We start from the raw sequence: 20,609 nt of genomic DNA on the forward strand, positions 1-20,609 counted from the left end.
TACAAATAATTATAAAAAAAAACAGACAATATTATTAGCTACATGTGAAATTTCTAACTTATCAAATATGGTATGGATGGTGTACATTTACAATCAACCGACTGCATTAGATTTCACCAAACTAAAAAAAACAACACGTTGACTGGGGGCGGGACAAGCGACCGCGAAAGCTGTCAATCATGATAAAGCACCGTTCTGGGTGGGAAAAAGACCATCGTATCTCAAATTACGTCATCACGCACATATCCGACCTGTCCTTGAAGCCACAACACAGGCAAGATGGTCGCATACTGGAGACAGGCAGGCCTCAGGTAAAAATTATATACACATGTATATCTTCATAGATAGCTTTGTGGTCAGTGTTGACTAGGTTTTTGTAAATACGTATGTGTTATTATAACGGAATACTTACACGAAGTCCTTGTTACTCCGTCGATTAAATCCCTCAGGGGGCGACATAGCTAGCTAGCTAGCGTACTAACGTTACAATAATATCTCTAGTCAGCTTCTCCACCCATGTTTTTAACTTACGGCACCAACGTTAAGTTAACTGATAACTGTCAAAGATGTGACTCTTTCTGATAAGACATGGGATACATTATTTGTTATTAAAAAAGCAGTTGGTTTTTTCACTGTCAGTAAATGTTTGTCCTTTAGTTTTAGCATGCGGCTAACAAGTGTGTCCTCTCTGCAGCTACATCCGCTTCTCCGCTATCTGTGCTAGCGCGGTGCGGGCTGCGATGAAGCCGCAGTTCAAAGCCGAAGCATTAAAGGCCGCAGAAGCCAACGTCAAAGTCCTGAAACCCAAAACAGCTGCATGTAAGTTCATCAAATATTATAAGTTACCAGCACTCGAGAGAAACTCTGAACACATTAGCACATAAATGCATCATCCCCTGAATGTTTGAAGGAGAGGCAGCTGTGACATTGAGTGGTGACAGAATGCAGGTTTTCAGCGGTGGGAGAAATATTCAGAGCATTTAGATAACAATACTACAGCATTAAAAATATTCCGTTACAAGTAGAAGTCTTGCTTCATAAATTGCATGAAAGAAAAAGAACAGAAGAATTATCGACTACATTTATATACGGTAAAGTATCAACAGTGACCTTAATTATTTACCAGAATGGCCTAGTTTAGAGTGCTGTATTGTTATATAGGAATAGTATTTCATGTAAGCAGCCTTTTATTTTGTACCTAATCAAGGTGGAGATCATTTGTACAGTAACTGATTCATGTACTATTGAGTAGTTACATCTGTAACAATGCATAATCTTTTCTAGATGGAAACATGAGTAACATGTTTTTGTATGCAAAATGTTAATCTCCAAAGTATTTAATAATTAGTTGATTACAGGTTTTGGTTTGAATGAAACTGGCACACAGCAGTCCTTGGTACATGGTTACCTGTCAACCAACATTTGTGTAATAGCATTCTAGATCAATTATCCCTATACCTTGTCATACCTTCTAAACTGATGCACAATACTTAACTGACCCCATGTATGGTGTATGGAGATGGCGTTTTTAATGATGTTGCACCACTGTAGGTGTCTGCACATTATTGCTGCTCATAACTCATTTTTGCACGCCTTCTGTGCAAAGTTGGACTTTGGTAGTCTTTCCAACTTTAGTCATCCAAATTAATATTAGAAATTTAAAGTTTACTGTCCAAGTAGACAAACTAAACCTGTAGTTACTGATATGAATACTTCTCTTGTTCTGTTTGGCATGCAAAATAATTTTCAGTAATGTTTTTATCCTTTCTCTATTTTCCCTCCAGGATTTGAGAACGAGATGTAGATAGTTTGTCCTGGAGGTGTAAGGTCCTGTCACTGTCCTGTCCTGCACACCGTAGAGAAGAGAAAAGGGACAACATCAAGATGACCTGAATGAAATTGCAGTTATTTTCCCTTTCATTTGTTATTAAAATTGTATTAAAGATGGATATCGGAAATACATTTTGTTCCATTGTATTTTTGCCTTGTTGAATATAGTATTCACAGCACTACAGAACGAGACACTGAAACATTTTTGTCTGTGACAACAATTTTATTTTGGTATAAATAAATCAGTGCAGTAGTCTACATAGTCATATACAGAACCATGGTATTTACAGAGGTATGTGTGTTGATCCATGAGTATCTCAGTAGTTTGACTATTCATTGATCCTCCTGATAGAATCTAAAGTTGGGGAATACAGTGTTGTGTACAGTACATAGACCAGTAAAATCCTGAATCCAAAACTATTAGAAATGCATGCATTGCCCAGTGGGCTGGAAGTCAAATAAACTAGCAAATAACTGGCAGGCACTTAATTTGTTTAACTGCAGTTCACATTCGTTGGTGTTGTCTGGTTTAGTGCCTTCTAAATTACTGTAAAATGTCATTGATATTCTGAATGATATAGGCAAATAATAGAAAATGACTCATTTTGCTAGAAGTTGAAGTGTCTGTAAACAATAACATAAGTGTCAGACAAGTAAAGCCCACATTGATGACCGCTTTGAAACTAATCAAATCAGGCAACATGTTTTGTCAGTATTAATACTAGTAAAGTCAGAGCTCAAGATAAGTAGTCAGAAAGGGACCCAAAATCTTTCTCAGGGGCACTTCAGCAGGGTTCTTGATTACAACTGGATCATTAATCACAAGTTCCCCCTGCTGAATGAAATGACTACTGCACCAAATATTATTTGCTCTAATACATATATTTTGAGTGATGGTAGTTCAGTGTGGACACATCCACAGGCGGTGTTTCACCCTCCACGTCACATACTAACAGATGGTATGCCACCAAACACTAGCTGTCTTTCTTCTCTCTGGTCATCTTGATCATGGTCTCCGGCGATCGGTAGAGGAAGATGAGCTTCTCAAACAGCGTCTCCTCCAGCTCCATCTCTCCCGTCTCTCGGACCACAAAAATGTCCGTGCAGAGCTTCAGGACCCGGTCCACACACGGCAGGTCCTCAAACATGATGGACCTGGAGATCCCGTTGAAGAACTCCCTGACAAACTTTCCGATGACCAGCACCACTGACATGTACAGGCCTACGATGCTGTGGTGAAGAGAAGAGTAGCAGAGAGAGTGGACAATTAGTCTTTGTGAGAGAAATACAACAGCTCAATAGGTGGGAGAGTTTTACCGTCATAATGCAGGCAAGATGTCTCGTTACTTACCCGTGTCCAGCCAGAAAGCCCAGACTGGAGGGGCTGACTTTATCACTGAATACCACTATCTCTATGCTATGACACTTGTGGTTGGAGAAGGCGAGAACTGGGGAGCACTCCTCCACCACCCACCACTGGCCTGCCTTTTTCTCTGACCCTCCGTTGACCTGCTGAAGTTTGACTGACATGGGCCTGAAGAAAGCCAGCGCCTGCAGGTCTGGGCGGTCTGAGTGCTCTGAGGGAAGACATGCCGGGATTAAATTAAACTGCATGTTTTAAACAAGAGATGGGTACAGGACAGATCACTCGGATAAGATCGTCAGCAGATCCTTATCCAAGATGGACTCCTTTGGATATTATAAGTACAATGCAGTTATAATTTATAAAAGAAAAATCTGTAGTATGGCCAATGTACAATAAACTGTGACTAACCTACTTTCATCCTTGTTGCCATTTTGGACTCTGGTCCTTTGGGACCCCTGAGGAACTTAGGCAGCAGAGAATGAATGAGCCTAAAGGAAAGAATAACATAGTTTAACACCTTTTGAGCTCAAGTGGAGAAAATACTCAGCGATGTTGCACAATGAATGTCTGGGTTGCAAAATGAGAAATAGTTGATGACAAACATTATTTCAGCTCATGTAGTAGTTGATGTTTGTTTTATTTAATTCTCCAACATTAACATCTCTAGTATAGACAGAAACTGCATTTCAACACCAGAAGAAGACGAGCAGTTATAGCACAACCAAGTCAAAACCAACTGGTTGTGTGTGTTAGCGGCAACTCACACAGGTTTGCTGCTGTTGCCATTGAGCATGTGGACTATCCCTTCCCTCAAGGCCTCGTCCTCAAACTTCACGGTGTGTTCTCCCACCGTCTCTACAACCATAGATATGGACGCATTCCTGAGAAGGGAAGGAGATCAGCGTTAAGTTAACAGTTTGTTCAGTGCTATGTGCATCTGTGCAAAATGCAGCCAAATGATTTTAAAATGGAGTTACTGAACAGTTTAATTAAGAGATCTGCATAAAGCATTGGAACGTCTCAGATCTCTTTATTCATTTCAAATTAAACTTGATACATTTTTGAATCCCCAAGAAATGAATATGACATTGTATAAATGTAATGCACAGCTACAGTATGCTCTATGTGTAACTGTACATCCATTCACACATTAATGGAGGCCGTATCTTAATGAGTTGAAGTACTTTTAAGAAAATTATTTTTTTTGATATGTAAAAAAAAATGAAGGTCTCACAAACTGAGCAAAATACAAAGAAAAATAAATAAATAAAAACAGAAATTCATAAACAAAAATACATTCATCAGTGCTTGTCCATACTTGGGAATGTATTTCAAGCCAGTACACCCATGAAAACCCACAAAGACATATACAAGCCCACTGGAACTGCATTGCACTATGACGCACACACACACACACACACACACACACACACACACAGACCTGAGCAGTGTCCAGCGTAAGGTCATGTATATATGAGAGGAGTTGCTGAGCTCCTGGATCATGGCGGCTCGACTGGCCGGGCTGATGCTCCACAGCAGACTGGCATCACTCTTGATCTTAGCGACAACAATGTCGTCCGCCTCGTAGTTCATTATGAACTGCATGGCGGACTGGGAGAGAGAGAGTTATTGTGTTTTATCAGTGTTCTGAAATTAATTGAAGCCTCATCTCTCTATTTATATGTCTGTTTCTTTTCTCAATGTCTTTTATATCTTATGTAAAGCATTTTGAATTGCCTTGTTGTTAAAAGGTGCTTTACTAATAAATTTGCCTTGCCTATGCAGCTTAACCATTTGTCCACCAGGAGGCTCCAAAACAATCACTTCTGTATGCATCATACTGCAACTCTGGACATCCACATTAAAATACTGAATACTAATATTGAACATACACTAACACTTGAGCTTCCTGGTGTCCCAACACAATAAACATGATGCAGTATAGCAGTTATGCTACCCTTTAATTTGGAGAAACAAAAACATTCTCACAAAAATCATTAAAAAACATATATAGACAAGAAAAGACACAAGTATATATCTACATGCATATAAGGACTATAAGAGGTGCTCCTATCATGGCCATAGGCAGTAATTGGTTAAGACAATTATTGCTTTGTCCTATTTCTGGTGCTCTCAGTTTTGTGTTTACGGTCAAATCTTACTGGGTGGGTTGCGTAGACTTTGGTGAGTCGGTTGAATCCAGCTTCTGTGTACGGAACCAAGTTCTGCTCCTGGGCACTCATGGTGAACAGAGGCTGTGGAAACACAATCAGACACACTCGAGAGTAAAACATTTACATTACACGCACACTAGAGATGAACAATGACTAGCGCCTGAACTGCACAATTAGAGGGCAAGTCAATCACTGGTATAATGATGGCACTGCAGGGAAGTGGTTGTTCAGATCGCTGTCTTTGGCTCTAGAGATGGCAATGTCGGTCGGTCAGACAGTCGCTCGGTCTGCTCCTTTGGTCTACACTGAAATATATTAACAACTACTGGATGAATTGCCATGCAATTTTGTTCAGACATTCATGGTCCCCAGAGGATGTATCCTACTGACTTTGGTGATCCTCTGACTTATCCTCTAGTGCAGAGATCTTCAACAGGGGGTCCTCAGAGTTACTGCAGGGGGGCCTCCAAATTATTGTTTTATTTAAGTTTTTTCAGTACAGAAAAATACTTTGCACATCTATAACGTGAGACAGGTGCCTCGAAAGGGGATAAGTAGGTCAAAAGTTGCAAAGAAACTCCCGCCCACTGCCTAACTTGCAAAACATTTATAGTTATAGTAAGGCAAGGCAGCTTTATTTGTATAGCACATTTCAGCAACAGGGCAATTCAAAGTGCTTTACATAAAACATTAAAGAGCAGTTAAAAACAATTAAAAAACTAATTAAAACATTAAAGTGCAGGTAGAAATGATAAAAAAAAAATAAAAGTGACTTGGTGTTTTCGTTACCCATTACAAGATTGCAGTAGTTCTACTTTTCACTACGATGTAGCCGTCGCTACAAAGCTTAGTTTAATCTCGGACAGTTCACAGTCTGTCTCTTAATATGTTCACAGAAATATCTGACAAGTTCACAGACGTTGTCCTTCTTATTGACCTAGTTCACAGACTAAATCTGACCAGTTCACAGACGTGGTCCTTGTATGGATAATCTATTGTCACACCCGTGTTTTTTGAGTTCTAATCTATGTCACACTCGCTTTGGTTATCTGTTCAAAAATACCACTAGATAAAAGACAAGAATAAAATTGACAGTGCAGTATAAGAACTGAGAGATAAAATACGTGAATAAAAGTTACAGTGCAGTATAAGAAATTAAACATTAAAGAGCAGTTATAGAATGTCATACAGTCATCAATGCAACTTCAGTATAACAAATGAACAGTTAAAAGTAGGCAACATCAAAAAGATAGGTAGATAGATAGTTATTAAATAGTAGGCAACATTTTCGGTACTAGACCATTATCTGGCAAAATAAATGAAGGGATCACTTTAAATTTACAGCTTATTTGGTTTTTGAATTAGTTATATAAAAAAAAGACTGACTGTATAAATGGAATGTATGTTAAATCGTATGCTTTAATAAAAAGATGTTTGATAAAAAATAAATGAAGGGAGTTGCTTTGCAACTTTTGAAAGTAAAAAAAAAAAATGTAAATGTCTTAACATGAATCCAACATATTATTATAAATCAGCCTATCTGTAAAAAAACAGACATTGATGATAGGCTTAGTGGCCTATAGGTAATGTAGTCACTAAGATCCACAGATACAGTTCATCCTAAGGATTGACTGTCACATGTTTAACACTAAAACATGATTTAATCATGATATAAAATCATACCAACAATTATTTGAATAGCTTAGTTTTCTATGCATTAAAGCTTTAGGCTTTTATTGTAGGCCCAGTTTAATATGCAACTAAATTTGATAAAATATGTAGTAGGGGGTCCCTGTTGTCCCTCTCTCAGATAATGGGTCGTTGAAAACGTTGAAGACCCCTGCTCCAGTGCCACCATGAAGTTGAAATTTGTGATTTTGAGTGAAATGATTTAATAACTATTGGTTGGATTATCATGAAACGGCATTTCGTACAAACATTCAAGTTCCCCTGAGTGTTCATCTAGCACCATTTGTTTTCCCAACACTTTGGTTTATGACAAAAAAAAACTAATTAAATTCCCATTAGCCTCAGCTTTACTTTGTGTTTAGAGCTAATTAACAAATGTTAGCATGCTAACAAACTAAACTAAGATGTGACCATGTTAAACATTACACTTGCTAAACATTAGCATTGTTATTGTCATTGTAAGCATGTTGATGTTAGCATTTAGCTCAAAGCAGTAAAACCTAATGAGACACAGGCATGGCTGTAGACTCTTAGAAAGAAGGATTAGGGCAAAATAAAAACTGGTTGTCTTGTTAAACGATGGTGACTTTTATCCACAAGATACCACACCTGCATTTCTTTTACGGTAGCACTTCTAGTAAGAGACTTTGCTGTTTCACCTTTTACAAGCAAAAAATATTCAATGAATATTAGCAGCCAGCTAGCTATAGTGTTTTAGAAAATAAGCATACAAACACTAAAAGTTGAAAGTTTGCACACAGTTTAATGCACTCCCATCCTGACCTCATATCCTGCGATGCTAAGCTGGATGGAGACGTCCACCGGCCGATTGGTCACTCCGGCTGCTGACTGCACCAGTGACATGAAGAGGAGCGGGAACCAGATGATGCCGATGAGAGCAAAGATAATGAATCCTCCCATCCCGTATTTCACCACCTTCTTCTTCTTCTGCCCTGGAGGGTGGGGGTATTTCTGGGAGAATTACAAATAAATTAGTCGAGTTCTCAGACTATTGAATCAAAATTTAAAAAAAGACAAATGTTCGTCACAACTTATCAGATTAATGCCTTCAAATTGCATACAACAGCAGTCATAAATTAAAATGTGTTTAATCGATACCTCCTCTTATTTTAGAAGCTCTAAGCAGAATGAATTTAGCATTCTTACCTGATAAATGACTAAAATGATTAACTGGTCAGAAGAATAGTCCTTAATAAATTATCGGTCGATAAGGTAAGGTGGGGAGAACATGGATGAGTGTAGGAGTAAGAATACAAATCTTATTGTCATTTGTAAAGCCCAAGGCAGAGAATTAAGTACTTAATGCACCTTTCATATTATTTAAATAAAACTGTGGTACTGTAGTAATAGCGCAGCAGGCAGTATGTGTACTACACGCTCTCAATTACTTTCTCGGACTCCCTCCAGCACTTGAGGATGAATATGTTTGCATAGATGTCTTCAACACAAATCCAACTGGAGAGAGACAGAGTGGTGTCAGTCCAAACCCAATCCATCACCGCTCTCAACTCTGTCAGGAAGGGAACTAAACGAAACCTGGAGGAGGAGAATTTATTAGGAAATTAGGAAATTTATATATTTTACTATTCTAAAAATTAAATACCGATCAGAAAACAAATTACACTTTAACACTCAATCACAAGTGTAGAACCTGTGTCTTGTTAGTGGAGATATTTGTATTTATCAAAACCAGTAAAAGTTTTCTTACCCTTGGAAGAGGAAGAGGTTCAGGTAGTTGTAGTTCTTGGTGAGGAAGTTGCCCAGGATGCGGTTTGGGTAGCCACATTTGATCTGGTAGGCGGACAGGCCGAAGTAGATGCACTTTACAAAGTACCAGAGCTGAGCAACAGGGTTCCTGTTGAACCTCCTGTGGAGCGAAAAAGACATGCTGAGAAAAGGAGATATCCATGGAAATATCTAAGATCAGATTTTAGCGTGTCTTTCTTCTTTTTTTCCACTCAATGATTTTTGATTCAAATTCTAAAAAGAGAGTCTTATAATACTAGGGGAATGGACGTTTTATTAGATCAGTGTGCGTGGGTTGGTTTTGTCAAGTTAATATATTTCAGAACAGTCTAGATCAATTGATCGATTTACTATCCTGAAATTGAATAGAAGATAGTTATTAGGACGAAAACATGCACACCCAATGTGAGCTTTCATAATGTTTCATGAAAAAAATGTGATCTGTTTTTGCCCATTCTTTGATATTACTTTTGGAAATCATTTTCTATCTAGTCTTTTCTATCACACATGTTTTTATAAAGCCTGTAGAGTAGGATAAGTAGTTGTCTTGTACTGTACTGTATTCTAAACACTATTATACTTTTTTTAATGTGGTGACACAGCATGCATGTAAATGTGATCTCAGTCTCCTTGTAGTCACTTTTAATTATTCTTTAAATTGTTAACTCCACAGTCTAGGATGAGTTTATTTAACGACTGAGTGAACAAATGAGGAGAATAATAAACTTAGTTGATGACCTCTCTGTGACCCCGGGGAGGATGAAGAACATCCAGAAGTGTATGCCGAACACCAGCACCACCTGGAAAACACACTTTCCCAGCAGGGACTTCTTCAGGTATAGGGCCCGGTCTACTATCATGGTGCCAAACTGCATGAGCAGCATGACCAGGAAGGCCTCTGGAACCTGGTCCTCCGACAGAGACTCTGTGATGTCGGCTGCTGCAGAATATTTCTACAGAGAGACAAAGACCAATGGGATTGTGTTGTACTGTACATAACATGCATTTTAAGTGTGCATACTGTGGGTGTGATTAGAGGCAGGGCAGACTCTTACCCCAAAAGCCCAGTATCCATATATAGTGACGATGAAGTTGACTACATCAATGAGAAACATGAGAGCGTAGACGTCACACACAGGACTGTAGTCTGGGTGGATGATGTCATAGAAAAACTGTCTTATGGGTAGGTAAATGTTAAGCGCGCTGTAGAAAAAAAACAGAATATACAGCATCAAAACACACTTTTCTCCAAGCTGTCAGATTCACAAGCTCTATATTTTAGATTGTTAAGGGAAAATAATCTGTAATATAATGGTAAAATGTTGTGAGCTTTGTCTGCAACAACGCACACTTCTACGATGGCAGCTTTGGCCTGTAGCATCCACTCTTTGATCTGCTGTCTGATCCTCTGCTTCCTGGTCAGCGGAGCCTTATTTTGTTGCCGTCTCTTCTTCTTGCTGTGCTGCTTCTTGGACTTCACCTCTCCAGTAACAAAAAAAAAAGGAAGTGTGAAATGTTAGGTATGGTGATTAATGTCATACAGCAACTGTCAGTGACAAAAAAAAGAACAAAAGACAATAGACAAGAAAGAAGACGTAGAAGTCTCACACCCAAATGGTTGGGTCAGACTTGAATCAAAATATATCAAGCTCTTCTGAATATTCACCATCAGGGTCTGCTGAGTCGCCTCTCTTTCGTCTACAGAACATGGAGGTGGTGGAGGCTTGGAGAGGGAGGAACTTCAGCCGGCGTTGAGTTTTCTCTTTGCTGCCCGTCTTATCTCCTCCTGTCATCTTGTTCTTGTCAACTTTCCTCTTCATTTTCTTGAAAAAATCTGGCATCTCAACTTCTTTGTTGTCCCACAGCCCATGGCACTGTGCAGTCACGGACACAAACAGAATTGTAACTTGCAAAACTAGATGCATGGCGACAATGCTGGTGGTTCCATACCAGGCATACAGGTGGGTGTATTTGAATGAGCAGGGTGACTTTTCATGGTTACCTTGAGAATAGACCGATGGAAGAACAGAGCGAGCAGCTGAATGAGGTCGAAGAGGACGTAGCCGTCTTTCTTCTCCACCCCAATGATGTTCGGCAAGGCGAAGGGCCGCTCGGCGTTGATGCCTCGGTACGCAGACGTGGTCCAGGGGAAGAAACCAAACTGGAAAAAGTACTTCACCACGACAGTCAGCTGAGAGAAACAGAGAAGAGAGTTCTGGATCATGCAGCAGCTGAAACAATAGATAAACATCAGATGTTTCTTCCAGAAATAATTTATGGTCTTTTTTCTGTACTAGGTGACATCACTTGAGGCAATTCATCAGACTTCACTCAAAAGGCTTTATACTGCAAGTATGCAGGAGGACTTCCATAGACCTGTGCAACCAGTGGGGTAGGACTACATTAACCATACTGAATTTTTATGAGGCGACATCCACCATCTATTAACTTGACTCAGAAATGTTATCAATGTGTGGCTGGGTTGGCTCAGTGGGTAGAGCAGGCGCACATATATTTAAAGGTTTATGCCTCGACCCAGAGGTCCAGGGTTTGACTCCGACCTGTGACGATTTCCTGCATGTCTTCTCCCTCTCTCTCCCCCCTTTCTCACCTGTCCTGTCCATGAGGAAAGGCAGAAAAAGCCCAAAAATAATCTTAAAATTTTTTTTTTTTATCAATGTCAGCATTTCTTAAAAAAAGACTAATTTGAAGGGGTCATAAAAAAGAAGAAAAACATGTTAACATCATATCTGTTTAAGAGTAATAAACACTTTGGTTTAATTTGCAAACAGAATTACAGAAGATGTTTTCTCATGATGTCGCGTTTAATTAAGCCCTTTGGTGTTGTGAGAAGAATGGGGGCAACATGCAACTTCATACACATTCCCATACATTTACTCTAAGAAAGAAGGTAAAAAGATCTCCCCAGCACTTTACTAAAATAAAATGCAGATTGAATAATTGAGTTTAAATCAACTAAACATAAACATTTGATAATATTGAGCTACTGTTTCACATTTGAATGGTAACAGCATTGTGAAAAATATGAGCAGAGAAACAATAGCACAACAATATTAGCTGCCAAAAAAATATACTGTATAAGATATGCAGAATTGCTAACAGCCATCCCTATGTACTACATTGTAACAACAGTGTTTCATTTTGATTTTGTCTGCCATTTTTAATCTGAGCATGTTCAATATTCTTCCAACGAGGAATACATTATTTATTAAACATAAAACTGATCTCAGCCCTTGGTGTCTGAAATTTGTTCTAAAATGAATATGAATACCGCATGAAATTCACATTTAAGTCAAACCACAGGGTTCAACAATGAGGGTTGCCCAATGGCCCGGGGCTGTAAATAACAACCCACTTGCCCGTTCGGGCATCATCTTATCATAATCATTTGATTTGAATGTGCCGTTGGCCAATCAAGAATTGAGTTGGCACTTGATGCTTTTGAGGTTTTTTTCTGAAATTGTTTTTACACTTTTGACGCTTTCAACGTTTTGTAATGTGTTTTTTTACGGGGGATTTTTTTGGTCACTTTTTTTTTTTTTTTCCTGACCCTTTTATAGACGTTTTTACTTGCCCGACCGGACAAGTAAAAAAAAAAACCTTAGCGTTGACCCCTGCGCCACACAATGCTGTAATGACTTACCTCTGTGTAGATTATGGCGGTCATCCAGAAGCGTTTGCTCGGCCGGGGCACAGACAGCATGGCCCAGAGGAAGATGAGAATGGGCAGGATGAGGGAGAGGAGCGAAGCCGTCACAATGTGGTTAAGGATGATGACAAAGTAGCACAGCATCTCTGACTTGGACACCATGGTGTTATAGAGGGCAAACACCAGCTTCAATGGCCTCGGCAACGTCACGAAAAACTTATCTGACTCTGAGATCTCGTCATGTTCAAACATACTACAGAAAGGATGGAGGGGGAGAAAAGACAGAAATAGTAATAATAATATGTCACATTATGTTACGCAGCAGCTTGTCTCTGTTTGGCAAAAGATAAAAAAATGCTTTAAACTAAAAACGTTTCTTGTGTGTACTGACTTGTTAAGCAGCAGCTCACTGGCAGTGAGGTTCCTCGTTTCCTGACTCAGAGGTCTGGGAGATTCTGTGAGGTCGAGGCTCTTCTCTCCATCACGCTCCCTGAAGCCCAACGAGGTGCATTCTGGGCAATCAACGCATTCATCTTCTTCTCTCTGCTCTGCTTCCTCATCCAGCTCTTTTCTCTCCACCTCACGATCCTCCTCTCGTTGTTCCTCTTCTTCCTCCTCTTCCTCTGTCTCTTCTGGTCCTTGCTCACTTTTCGTCTCACCCTCCGTGTCCTCGTCATCACCCTCGTCTTTTTTGTGGTCTTCTTTTTGAGGGGCGCCATCTTCACAGCTTTTGAGACAAGGATAGGGACATTTTCACATCAAGAATCAAGGAAATGTTGATATGCAAAGGTGTAAAGAGTTGAGGGAAGTCTAGATTTACCATAGACACATCATGTGCCTCTTATTTTCACATATTTACATATATTTACTCACATGTATAATTAAACCCCGAGACAAAGGTGCACTATCAGTGAAGTTACGCACACTATATAGTATATAGTAAACAGGTTTTGTCTGTGTTGTGATATACAGTAGTCCAGTCCTGGATTCTCTCCTAAACCCCATAGCATATCTGTGTGTGAACTTTTTTTTTTTACGGCCTGTAACCAAAGAGTTCTCCCTCACCTTGGTGACAGATCAACAGTTTCAAAGGAGGTCAGGTCGATGTTGGCTGTTTTCAGGAGCCTCCGTCTGAGCTGGTCAGCAGCAGGAGACACAGCAGGAGGCTCGTCCAGCTCTTCCTGGGTCGGCTGCCGGGAGCCCAGCATCGTCTCATCTGTCATACAGCTGAAGGTGAGGAGGAGAGAGCAGATGAGTAAAATAGAAGGAGGGGTAGACTGTGTATATTAGCGGTGGGGGGGAAAAATAATCGAAAATCGTATGTATTGTGATTCTTTTGCGACAACTTTTTAAATCAATTCTTTTCCCTAGAATCAATATATACAGTATATATATATATATATATATATTGGTATATTGGCAATACTTCTAAAATCTCAATAAATTGAACAGCAATACAAATCGATTCAGCACCCATAAAAAAGAAAGATCGTAAAAGAATCTAATCGGGACAAAAGCATATCGTCCCAGGCCTAGTGTATATTTCAACAGTAATAATGCTATGCATGTCTTAAATATGTCAGCAGTTCTAACTTTAAACATACAGTACATGTATGCACACATGGGAGGAAATACAGTAGAAGCAGGAAAGAGAATGAAAACATGAGAGGTAAATATGGGACCAGTAACCTACCTGGAAACGCTGCTGCCCCAGGACACTTTGGAGGCTTGGTTTTTCAGCTTGGCATAGGAATGGTGTGAGGAGGGGACATCGGGTGGGGAGGGGGGGGGAGGCAGGGAGTCATCTAGGGTGTCTTGGGATGAAAGCGTGTTCTGACGGGAGATCCAGTTTTCATAAAACTGCTTCACGCTCTCCTGGCTCACTTCTCTACCCTGTAGAGCAAAGGAGAGAGAGGCTGTAGCTGACCCACACATAGTGTATGAGGAAAGTGTATACTGTACTTTATGTTTGTCCATTAAGTGTCCCTGTAGGCCAGTGGTTCCCAAACTGTTCTTATTAGCCAGAACTAATAACATCTGTGTAATAATCAACTTTAATAATTGAACAATTAAATGAATAAATAAAATACACAAAGAAAAAAATTGTTGGATGAAATATTTTTTGTAAATAGAGCACATCTTTCAACCTAAGATATGGAAAGACGGATTAAGAAAACCAAATTTTACATGCTTAAAAAAAAAGAATATAGATAGATAGATAGATAGTTTGTCACTATAAATCTCATAATGATACACACATAAAAGTCACAATGATAGTAAATAATAGTTGGGGTTGAATTTGATGAATTATATGTTTACATTTGTTTATATTGTCCATATTGAAGGATAAAACATTTTTCTTTGTGCTTCATCTTGAGACTAAAAACCAGACATACAGTATCTTCAATTTACAATGATCAGCTTTACATCCTTTCCTTTCACCTTCTTTTGCTGTTGGCTGAGTAACGCACGCTCAAAGAGCAGAACTTTGGAAATGTCCAGGCTTTCTTTGCAGAACAAGTTCAGACCCTCCGTCAGGTCGTCAAGAAGGGACTGAACGAACACCCAGCTGAACTTCAAGGTGTTAATGACGCGCTGCAGAATGTTTTCTGTAAGGAGAGGACAAGTACCTAAGTGAGCATGAATGTGTTGGTATATTAAAGCTTTTCCCTGCTGCTGTACTCTTGTTCATGTTACAGCAAAAACAAATAGAAGGCCCTATCTTGCACCCGGCGCAGCGCAGCAGCAAGTTGATGCAGTTGTCAATTTCAATTCAGCGACCCACGTCGTTTAAATAGCAAATGCACCTGCTCCCATCTGTGCGCCCATGGGCGTGCTGGTCTTACAGGGAGGTGTGTTCAGGTGTGTTCCGGTGCATTCTTGGCGTATTGCTATCTTTAGGCAGCAGGAAGTCATCGCGCCATTGACCAACAAAAACCAGGTCTAAAGTCAATAACGCAGCATTTCATTGTTATTTTAACAGTGCATTAGTAAAATGCGCCTAGGCTCGTGCACAGCGCGCACACACTATGCTTGTTACACACACACACAGGGACGCGCAGCTGCACACAAACATGCAAAAGATTAAAAATAAAAATATTACAATGTGAAATAGTATTATGATATGATACTTATTATTTCACGCACAAGCAAATCAGTTCCTTCTCCTGAAAATCTCTCCTTCCTGCTTAGCAAATCCGCCATCATAATAGCAATGCGCCAAGGTACAAACGCGCCTGGCTTTTAGGGAGATGACACTCAGATTGGTTTATTCGTACACGCCCTAAACGCACCTGTGCCAGTCGCTTCACGCTGTGCGCTTAGATCGTTAAAATAGGGCCCAGAAAGTCATTCAATAATCCAATATTACTTTCACACAGAAGTTTACTTGTGGCAGAATCCAGTTGTTTGTTGTGAGCGTAATGCAGTGACTCATGTTTGTTTACCTTTTTCCTCCTCTCCCTCTGCCTCCACAGAGCTTTCCTCGAGTTCATCCTCACTAGAGTCCGTTCTATCAATGCCTGGAAGAAAGAAGATTTTATTGTTAAATCATTTTAGCAGTTGGGTCATCTGTCCAACAGTAACAGGATGTCTGGCCAGACCTGAATCAGGGTTTCTGCAGGTTTTACCAAGTCAAATTTAAGACTTTTTAAGATCATTATAAATTAAATTTAAGACATTTATAACACCAACTAAGCCCTAAATTCAGTGTTGTTCAAGCCAAGTATCACTCAACTTGCACTTCCCCAAAGCTCAAGAATAAAATCCGTTTTATGTCTGTGGTACAATCCAAAATAGACTCACGCCAATAACACAAAAGCTTATTGGCTGCAATATAAGTCGCATGTTTGGCTCTTTTGTAGTCGTAATACAGGAAAATTATATTTGGACTAGCAAAAAAACAACACCACAGAATGTTTAAAAAAATGAGCATTAACGAGATAGCGTTGCATGGACGTAGGAAAATTCAGACTTGTTTAAAATTATTTAAGACCTAGAACACAATACTTAAGCGAATTTAAGACTTTTTAAGGCCTAAAATTTAGATTTTTTAATTGTAGACTTTTTAAGATCCCACGGAAATCCTGCTGACCTTTCCTCAGGTGCCATAATGTCCTCCTTCACACAGGAAATATTTTAATCTGATGGACAGATTTACCAAGCACATTAATGCTCCGCAGAGGGTAAGCCTTTGTAATGACCCTCTATCAAACCTGGGACCTTCCAGTCTCGGAATTATCTCTAAATGTTTAAATCATCACCAAATCATTTCCTATAATTTATAACTACGTGAAACATGCTGTGGTTCGTAGTAGCCAATCTGACATTTTAATTCAAAGACTGACTGAAATTAAGACGGACTACAGAGGAGGATTAGACGCTGTTACATAAACACCACATGTCCCTCTCTCACCCTGCTGTCTCTGCAGCTCTCTCTTTGCTCTCTTCTTCTCCTCTTTCTTAATTTTTTTCTTCTCCTTCTTCAGGTCCTTCAGTGCCGACTTGGAGCTGGTGATCCAGGCGTCGTAGGCCAACTGGATATCAAAGACACAGACACACCTCTCAACTGATGATGTTACAACAGCAACAAATCTGTTGTAAAGTATGATCCTTGAAGATATGGAAAACATGAAATGTATCCTTTTCATTCGTCATTAGTTTTTGCGTTTCAGGGGTTTTCCTGTCTCTCACCTGGAAAGCAGATTTCTTCTTCGGTGGTGGTTCCTCTTCTTTCTTCTCTGGAACTTCCTCCTCTTCCTCCTCGCTGTCACTCTCAAACAGGTGGTAGCCACAGTTGTTTTCCACTGCATAAAACAGAGCAGTGTCACAAATGAATCACTATGCATACTGTTGAGCTTTTGAGCAAGCCATCTGATCCAAAGCTGCTCCAGTACAGCAGCTCAGTGGCTGTATTTACTGTTTTCTTACATAACCTGGGATACAAAACGTCTCTCTGACAAGATTCAAGGAGATGGAACGTTAGGAAACAGCAGAGCATTCTTCCTTCACTCTGAAAGCACCAACAGTGTTTTGGTTGTGTGATGTTGCTGCTCACCTCCTGGCTGAGACACCCAAGGCTTCCACCATTTTCCAGCATCTCTCTTTGCCTTCTCATCATCACCTGGAAAACACAGATCAAGCAGTTTAGACCTTGCAAATATTTGCTGATTGTCTCCCTTTTAACGATAAAGATTGAAGAGTTTCATAAAGTAAACACTTTTACACGAATAGATCTCAGTGAAAAGTGCATCATAAAACATCATGTTTACACAAAATTATCTTTCATCATAAAAACAAACTATGTGTCTAAATTAAGCTCAAACTTATAAGGATTAGAGCAGAGATCTTCAACAGGGGACCTAGAGGGTCCTCAGAGTTACTGCAGGGGGGGCCGCCAAATTATTGAAACGTTTTTTTTTTTATAATTGTAATGTCTTAACATGGATCCAACATATTATTAGCAAATATAATTCAGCTTATTTGTGAAAAAAAGATACATTGATGATAGGCATACTGGCCTATAGGTAAGGTAGTCACTGAGATAGCCATCCACAGATACAGTTAATTCTAAGGATTCACTATCACATGTATGTTTAACATTAAAACATGATTTATAAAAGCATGTCAAAATTAATATTTTAATAGCTTAGTACTCTATGGCCAAAAAAGGTATGTAGGTATGTATAAAGGCTTTAGGGCGCCCTACACATTATTGCAGGCCCAGTTTAATATGCAACTTAATTTTATACAATATTTGTAATAGGGGGTCCCTCCGCCTCTCTCTTGAATACCCCTGGATTAGAGCTTTAATAAGAGATCTACATTTTCTCATTACTCCTGTCACAAAAGAGAACCTTATAAAAAATGTTTAGCTATTTTTGGTAAGTAGACGTGAAATAAAACTAAAACTAAAACTAAAAATATTTTTCATGGATGGTGCCTATGAAATTGTAAATGTGTGCTTATGCTTTGCTGGTTTATTAACAGTAGAAACAGAAAATAGATTCACTTGTGTTACCCAGTGTCACCTGCTCTGGATCAGCAGGAAGCGCTGGTTTATCTGCTGCTGCAGGCCCACTCTTCTGTTTAGATTTGATCTTCTCCATCCTACAGGAAGAGGGTGGAAAGGAAAGTTAGTTGCTCACCATTTACTTTTTTCCCAGGGAGGATAAAATGGGAGATTGAGAGGGAAAATTCTGTTGGTCGTCATTAAAACTGTGTCAATGAATTCATACATTCGCAGTCGGAACAGCTGAGTTGAAATGTTGTAAATCTGAAAAACTGATTAACATGTCTTACTGTTTCTTCAGAGTCTCCACAGATTTCTTCTCCATCTCCAGTCTGGCTGCTACCTGCTTCTTCACTCTGGCCTCAAACAGCTCAGCGCCCCTTGGAGGTAGAAAGAGGTAGCGGAAAAGAGCACGACTTAAATTGTTGTGGGCACCAGGTCGTCAGTTCATCACCGCTACATGTGGTTATTTTTTAGTACTTTGTTTAGGGGTTAATGATCTCTTATTATAATTATTGTGACAACTACAACAAAATGTATTGTAATGCAACATCAGACAAAAAAACTGAGCAACATAGCAAGTTCTGGACTATAATCCCCTCCTGGCAAGAAGTAAAGACCTTAGCACAGAGGAGAGTGAGGTGGAGATCCACGGTGGACGCCCTATGCTCCCAAGGGGGCCAAGAGGATTAAATGAATGAAATGAATGAATTAGAGAGTGAGTTTCCTCGCTAAATGCGACACTAGATCCACAAACAAACAAAATCATATTCTGGTGTCAGCTACAGCCACTCTGCAGAAATGTTACAATTAATTTACAGGTTTAACTTTTCAGAATAGTTTCCTAATTTTCGAGATGTTTCCTAAATGGTACTAATGATAGGCAAAACAGAGGCACAATTTAAATGCAACATTGTCAATTATTTATTTCCAACTAATTCCAAGCATAACATTGAGAGTCTTTAAGTGAGTTTACAGCAGGTCAGCTGAACATGCCAAAATGTGTGCAGAATAAAGTTTCCAATAGGGCTGGCCAATATATCGATTTTATATTGATATCGTGATATGAGACTAGATATCGTCTTAAATTTTGTATATTGTAATATCGTAAATGTCTTGTGTTGTCTTTTCCTGGTTTGAAAGGCTGCATTACAGTAAAGTGATGTCATTTTCTAACTCTTCTATTATTTTTACCTTTACCCCCTTAGTCATTATACCTACATTACTGAAGATTATTTATCTAAAATCTCATTGTGAAGATATTTTGTCAAAGCACCAACTGTCAACCCTATAATATCGCCACAATATCAACATCGAGGTATTAGGACAAGAATATCGCGATATCTGATTTTCTCCATATCGCCCAGCCCTAGTTTCAATTAATAAATTCATAAAGAATGAATATTTACTTGGGTTTAAATGAAGCTCTCTGTCTTCCTTATAATTAGAACGAAATTCTTCTTACCAGGAAACATCTTTGAAATGATTGAAATTATCAATAATTACCCATAAAATAGAGCGCTACAAAAATGTCCCCTCAACAACAGTGAGTGCTGCTTCATCCAAAGCAAGTTGGACTCTTTTGCCTATCACGTCCTTTTGGTTTCCCTTTATAAACTGAATGCAGACATGTTAGGTGGGGTTTAATTTATCAAACAAAATTTCAAGTTTCAATTTTCAAACATTTACCCACCGTTGTCATTTGTGCCCCCTCACCCTAATTATAAAGTTCACTTGCTGCTGCTTTGTGTATGTAGTGTAAGTATGTTGGGGACCTAAACAGGAGGTTTGTGTGAAGTACAGACCTGGAGGCCAATATCTTAGAAGACTTAAGGTCAGACACCACGTAGAGGAAGTAGTAGCTGAGGAAGACCCTCCTTTGTGCCAGGAGGAAAGTGAAACAGATCGCATCCCAGACGATGCCAGCCTCACCCTCTGGCAGCTCGCACTCATCGTCAGGAGCAGCTGCATGATGGAAGAAATATTTATTTGTTTTATTACTTTTATTGCCTTTATTTAACAGGAGAGATTAAGATAGGAAAGTGGGAGAGAGAGAGGGGGGGGGGACCTGTATACTTTACAAACACAAGAATGTACTAAGAT

The 20,609-nt window shown here is 39.4% G+C and overlaps 2 protein-coding genes across 2 annotated transcripts in view; one reads left to right on the plus strand and one right to left on the minus strand.

Annotated features, from left to right (window-relative positions):
• The first annotated feature begins 172 nt into the window (after positions 1-172).
• Positions 173-1,960, plus strand: atp5f1e (ATP synthase F1 subunit epsilon). The gene is made up of 3 exons (XM_039801747.1): positions 173-311; positions 695-819; positions 1,785-1,960. Coding segments are annotated over exons 1-3 (159 nt in total). The 5' UTR covers positions 173-279; the 3' UTR covers positions 1,787-1,960.
• Positions 1,961-2,073: 113 nt separating this feature from the next.
• Positions 2,074-20,609, minus strand: part of si:dkey-11f4.7 (piezo-type mechanosensitive ion channel component 2) — a 31,125-nt gene continuing 12,589 nt past the window's right edge. The window contains exons 20-45 of the mRNA XM_039801742.1: positions 20,312-20,471; positions 18,797-18,886; positions 18,516-18,604; positions 17,553-17,618; positions 17,189-17,301; positions 16,911-17,031; positions 15,943-16,017; positions 14,939-15,105; positions 14,190-14,389; positions 13,562-13,723; positions 12,888-13,223; positions 12,491-12,749; positions 10,829-11,017; positions 10,493-10,700; positions 10,176-10,308; positions 9,882-10,029; positions 9,565-9,779; positions 8,789-8,947; positions 8,469-8,616; positions 7,843-8,031; positions 5,359-5,451; positions 4,638-4,807; positions 3,961-4,077; positions 3,605-3,684; positions 3,182-3,407; positions 2,074-3,060 (exon numbers count right to left, since the gene is read on the minus strand). Of these exons, the coding sequence (XP_039657676.1) occupies positions 2,805-3,060; positions 3,182-3,407; positions 3,605-3,684; positions 3,961-4,077; positions 4,638-4,807; positions 5,359-5,451; positions 7,843-8,031; positions 8,469-8,616; positions 8,789-8,947; positions 9,565-9,779; positions 9,882-10,029; positions 10,176-10,308; positions 10,493-10,700; positions 10,829-11,017; positions 12,491-12,749; positions 12,888-13,223; positions 13,562-13,723; positions 14,190-14,389; positions 14,939-15,105; positions 15,943-16,017; positions 16,911-17,031; positions 17,189-17,301; positions 17,553-17,618; positions 18,516-18,604; positions 18,797-18,886; positions 20,312-20,471 (4,169 nt within the window). The 3' untranslated portion in view covers positions 2,074-2,804. The remainder of the gene's footprint in view (positions 3,061-3,181; positions 3,408-3,604; positions 3,685-3,960; positions 4,078-4,637; positions 4,808-5,358; positions 5,452-7,842; positions 8,032-8,468; positions 8,617-8,788; positions 8,948-9,564; positions 9,780-9,881; positions 10,030-10,175; positions 10,309-10,492; positions 10,701-10,828; positions 11,018-12,490; positions 12,750-12,887; positions 13,224-13,561; positions 13,724-14,189; positions 14,390-14,938; positions 15,106-15,942; positions 16,018-16,910; positions 17,032-17,188; positions 17,302-17,552; positions 17,619-18,515; positions 18,605-18,796; positions 18,887-20,311; positions 20,472-20,609) is intronic.

This window comes from Perca fluviatilis, chromosome 5, assembly GCF_010015445.1.
Source record: "Perca fluviatilis chromosome 5, GENO_Pfluv_1.0, whole genome shotgun sequence".
Taxonomy (NCBI): domain Eukaryota; kingdom Metazoa; phylum Chordata; class Actinopteri; order Perciformes; family Percidae; genus Perca; species Perca fluviatilis.